This window comes from Microtus ochrogaster, chromosome 10 (genome assembly GCF_000317375.1).
Source record: "Microtus ochrogaster isolate Prairie Vole_2 chromosome 10, MicOch1.0, whole genome shotgun sequence".
Classification (NCBI taxonomy): domain Eukaryota; kingdom Metazoa; phylum Chordata; class Mammalia; order Rodentia; family Cricetidae; genus Microtus; species Microtus ochrogaster.
In genome coordinates this window covers 31033311-31038116 of record NC_022016.1, presented here as the reverse complement: position 1 = coordinate 31038116, position 4806 = coordinate 31033311, and the positions used below count along the sequence as shown (strand labels likewise).

The window sequence follows — 4806 nt, the reverse complement described above, 5'->3', positions numbered from 1 at the left end:
TGCCTGGCAACCACATCTGCTAGCTTTCCAGCTAGTTGTATGATGCTCAGTCTAGGACCAGAATAGGATGGTTTTCTTTCTGAGGCTCCCATTTAGCTCAGTTATAGTCACTAACTTATTACAGTTCTTGGGTACATTTGTTTCTTCTCTGTTAAAATATGCTTTTGACCATTTGATTGTATGGATTTATTATTTTAGTTTATTTTAAATACCAAATGTGGGTTGGGCGCGTGAGCCGAGGCGCTGGCGGCCTGGGAAGGAAGACTATGAAGCTTCCGAACATCCTGCTCACCGGTACACCCGGGGTTGGAAAAACCACACTAGGCAAAGAACTTGCGTCAAGATCAGGACTGAAGTACGTTAATGTGGGTGATTTAGCTCAAGAAGTCTGATCACCGGATATCATGGAGTCTGGCAAGATGGCGTCTCCCAAGAGCATACCGAAAGATGCACAGATGATGGCCCAAATCCTGAAGGATATGGGGATTACAGAATATGAGCCGAGAGTTATAAATCAGATGTTGGAGTTTGCCTTCCGATATGTGACCACAATTCTAGATGATGCTAAAATTTATTCCAGCCATGCTAAGAAAGCTACTGTTGATGCAGACGATGTGCGATTGGCAATCCAGTGCCGGGCCGACCAGTCTTTCACTTCTCCTCCCCCAAGGGATTTTTTATTAGATATTGCAAGACAAAGAAATCAAACTCCTTTGCCGTTGATCAAGCCATACTCAGGGCCTAGATTGCCACCTGATAGATATTGTTTAACTGCTCCAAACTATAGGCTTAAGTCTTTGCAAAAAAAGGCACCTACTCCTGCAGGAAGAATCACAGTTCCACGATTAAGTGTTGGCTCAGTTTCTAGCAGACCCAGTACTCCCACACTGGGCACACCAACTCCACAGACCATGTCTGTCTCAACTAAAGTGGGCACCCCAATGTCCCTCACAGGACAAAGGTTCACAGTGCAGATGCCTGCTTCCCAGTCCCCTGCTGTGAAAGCTTCAATTCCCGCAGCATCAACAGTTCAGAATGTTCTGATTAATCCGTCACTAATTGGGTCCAAAAACATTCTGATTACCACTAATATGGTATCACAGAATACAGCCAATGAGTCAGCAAATGCACTGAAAAGAAAACGGGATGATGATGATGACGATGACGATGATGATGATGACTATGATAATTTGTAATCTAGTCTTGATGCATGTAACATGTATACTTGGTCTTGAATCCATTGTACTGAAATTAAGCATGTTAGATGTTCTAAAGCTGTATTTTAGAAAGTGGTATTTAATAAGTATGCTTTCCGTGCTTTTCAATTGAAATGTTGAGTTTTAATAGAGCTAGTAATGGTTTTTCATCAACCTTTATGCATAAAAAATAAAATTGTCATTTGTCAATTTGAAAAAAAAAATAAATACCAAATGTGAGTTCCAGGAAGAAGATCGCTTGAAAAGGATGGACTATAGAACCAGAGGCTTTATAAGAACCATACTTAACAGATGGATAGCCTTAACTGTTCAACTTATGTGGTCCTTGGTTTCTTCATCTGAAAAATATGGAGATAAATAGCTTCTTTATAGATACTACTTAGCCAGGCATGCTAGCCCATACCTTTACTTTTAGCATAGAGAGGCAGAGACAGTTGGATTTCTGATTTCAAGGCCAACCTGGTCCTCATAGGGAATTATAGGACAGTCCAGGCTCTACAGTGAGACTCTGTATGTATGAGACACATATTCTCTCTGTCTCTTTGTGTGTCTCTTACACACACACACACACACACACACACACACATACACACACACTATCCAAATGAACAACACTATACAGATGTTGGTTATACAGGAGACCCTTGTTATATACGACATGAGGATAACAGTAGTTCTATTAATGTGGTTTGAAGGCTTAAGTCCCATATTGTCTATAAGATGCTTAGCACAGGATCTGGTAAATGATAAATGCTGGTCATTATTATGATGACTGAGATATTATGTAAAAAGCTGAATGGACTATAAATAGAGCAAAGTTTGTGTGTGTGTGTGTGTGTGTGTGTGTGTGTGTGAGTGTGTATGTGACAGGAGGCTTAGGATGTTCTGGAAAATATGGTTTCAGTAGGTTATGATTTCTGAGCCATTATTATCTTTTATATGAAAAGATAACGTCAACCTCGAATCATCTCCATTTAGAATGTCACCGGGCAATGTGATATCTTTTCTGGCAGGCTTCCTTAGTATTCTTGATTAGACTTCAAGACCAAATTTGCAACTATTTATCTTTGTTCTTCCTACCATCAAGTATTCTACACGGGTAGTTTTTCTACTAAACAAAATGCCTCCTAATCTTGTACAGAACTGGGACAGAAGGATAGGTTTTTGACAGATGAAGTTGAGATGTAGAGTTTTGATGACTTATGTCATCAAAATGGCGTGGCACTTCTGAAGGGAAGTGAATACTTGGTACTTATGATACACCCATGAGGAAACATAGTGGGAGATGCAAGGACAGGGGCAGAAGACACGGGCTGTGCAGGAGGATTAGGAAGCTGGTCCTTATGGGGAGAGGACAGTACCAGAGCCAACAGGAAGAAGGGGTTAGAATCAGGAAGGTTTGTTGGAGCTGTAAGAGACACTGACTAGATACCGTGCAGAAGTGGGTAGCACTGCTACTTTGAAGAGAAAAATCGGAAAGCTCACTGATGCGTGTGAATGCCTTGCAAACCTGTAAGGAAGGGCATCGTGACAATGGCTTTCTATTACAATGTTCTTCCAAACTGGGACACCCAACGGAACCCTCTAGCCAAGGCAATGTCACTTGAAACCTAGGTTTTTAAATTAGCAATTGAGGACATTAGGAGTTGAGAGATAAAGATCAATTTTTAAGAACATAGCTGTTTCTGGGTACTTGTAATTACCCAAGAAAATAACTCTATATGTAAAGGTTCTGAATCATAACGAACAGAGAGAAAAAACCCTGTATCCATTTATCCATCTACCTAACCATCTATCTAATCATCCACCACCATCTATTCAACAAATAATTACATCATTAAATGATATTTGTCTTATATTTTGGCCCAGAAAGTAGCGTGAGAAAAATATACATGAAAGATAAATTCCATCTCTTTCTTCTTCCTTTCAGCTTCCCTATTCCTTCTTACGTTTCAGACATTTTTCTTTTGGTTCTGGGAGTTCACTCTAATGGGATACTATTGAGCAGATAAACCAAGTTGTCGCTAAGTACTCTAAAAGTAAATCCAGATAAGGCCCTGGAGCACAAAGAAGGAGTTTGGATGTCACTGTATGTATGCTGGGAAGGCGTTCTTGGGACCTTCAAGTAGGGGTCCAGCAGGATCCAATTTTCTGGCTATTGGGGGAGAATTGTAGCTAATGAAGACTGGTGGTTCTTTCGGCTTCAGATCTGTTCATTTCTTTTAGCTTTTTGGCTGATTTATTTTTCTTGTGTAGTTGTGTAGGCACACATGTGCAAGTCAGAAGGTAGCATGCGGAAATCAGTTCTCTCCTTTTACACGATTTCTAAGGTTAAAACTCAGGTCCTCAGTAAATACTTTTATCTACTTGGTGGCCCAGATCTGTCCATTTCTTATATGTTAAAGGAGCAACCATTCCTCTTTTGTTATTAGATGACACACTACTAAATACAGATACAGCCCTGTTTCCTGTCTTTCAGAAACATGGAATGAAACATTCCTAACCTGTATTATCACTAATAGGACTATGAATAATCAGACCAAAAATCTGCATTTGTTTGAGCAGTTGAAATTTAGCCAAATGACAACTCAGTTCTTGAGTGATTAAGAATTTCTTTTACTGAGAGATCCATTGACTGCTCAGGGCAGAGGGGAAGTGTGGGAAAGATGACACTCTTTTTAAGAGAAAATTTATTATTGTGTCTCTGTGTGTGGTGTGTATGTGAGAGTTCAAGTCTGCATGTAGTATGACATGGATGTGCAGGTCACAGGACCACTTTCAAGAGCTGGTTCCCTCCTCCTCCCTTTACCTGGGTTCTGGGGATGGAACTCAGGTTGCTAGGCTTGTGCAGCAAGGCTTTCGTTTCTCATTAGTCCCAAGGAGAGATCTCTTGATTGGATTGCTGAGTGTTGGTGTGTGTGGGGGGTCCTGGACTCCAAGCACCCTGATTCAGAGTTCTACAGAGTTCAACCTGGTGCTGGTAGCCTCTATGTCATGGTCACCATTAGGCTGTGAAACTCTTGCCCTACCTGGGCACTAAACTTTTGGCCTTGTTTATAAAAGGACAGTAGAAACAGAAACTCTTCTGTTGACATTCTGATATAGAATTTTGCTCACTGATTTTTAAAAATTGTGTCTCTATCTCTTTACCCTACCCCAGTCCATGCCTCCATCTCTTTTATCTCCTCTATCTCCTCCATCTCCTTCTTTCTTCTCCCCCTCTGCTCTTTGAGACAGGGTCTTACTATGTAACTCTGGCTGTCCTGGAATTCACTATGTAGAACAGGCTGACTTTGAATGCACAGAGATCCTTCTGTCTCTGCCGCCTGAGTACTGGGATTAAAGATGTGTACCACTATGATCAACTGCACTTTTCTTTTTTACTGGAAAGGCTAAATTAACTTGATTAAATGGTCTCAGTCAGATAAGAGCAAATATATATCTAGACCTTAGGTGTAGGGTAAAAGGGAGAGCCAAAGAAACACACCCAGATCCTGAATCAAAGCCAAAGTAACACACATTCCCAATTTACTCAGGAGATCTTGCCTTTTTCTATTACCCATTCTTCAGTAGAGGGGCATTTAGGTTG

The 4806-nt window shown here is 40.8% G+C and overlaps 1 protein-coding gene across 1 annotated transcript; it reads left to right on the top strand.

Moving 5' to 3' along the window:
• Positions 1 to 230: 230 nt before the first annotated feature.
• On the top strand, positions 231 to 1430 carry LOC102000992 (transcription initiation factor TFIID subunit 9-like). Its single transcript, XM_005352736.2, has one exon. The coding sequence runs from the start codon at positions 405 to 407 to the stop codon at positions 1194 to 1196; it is 792 nt and encodes a 263-aa protein (XP_005352793.1). The 5' UTR covers positions 231 to 404; the 3' UTR covers positions 1197 to 1430.
• Positions 1431 to 4806: the final 3376 nt, after the last annotated feature.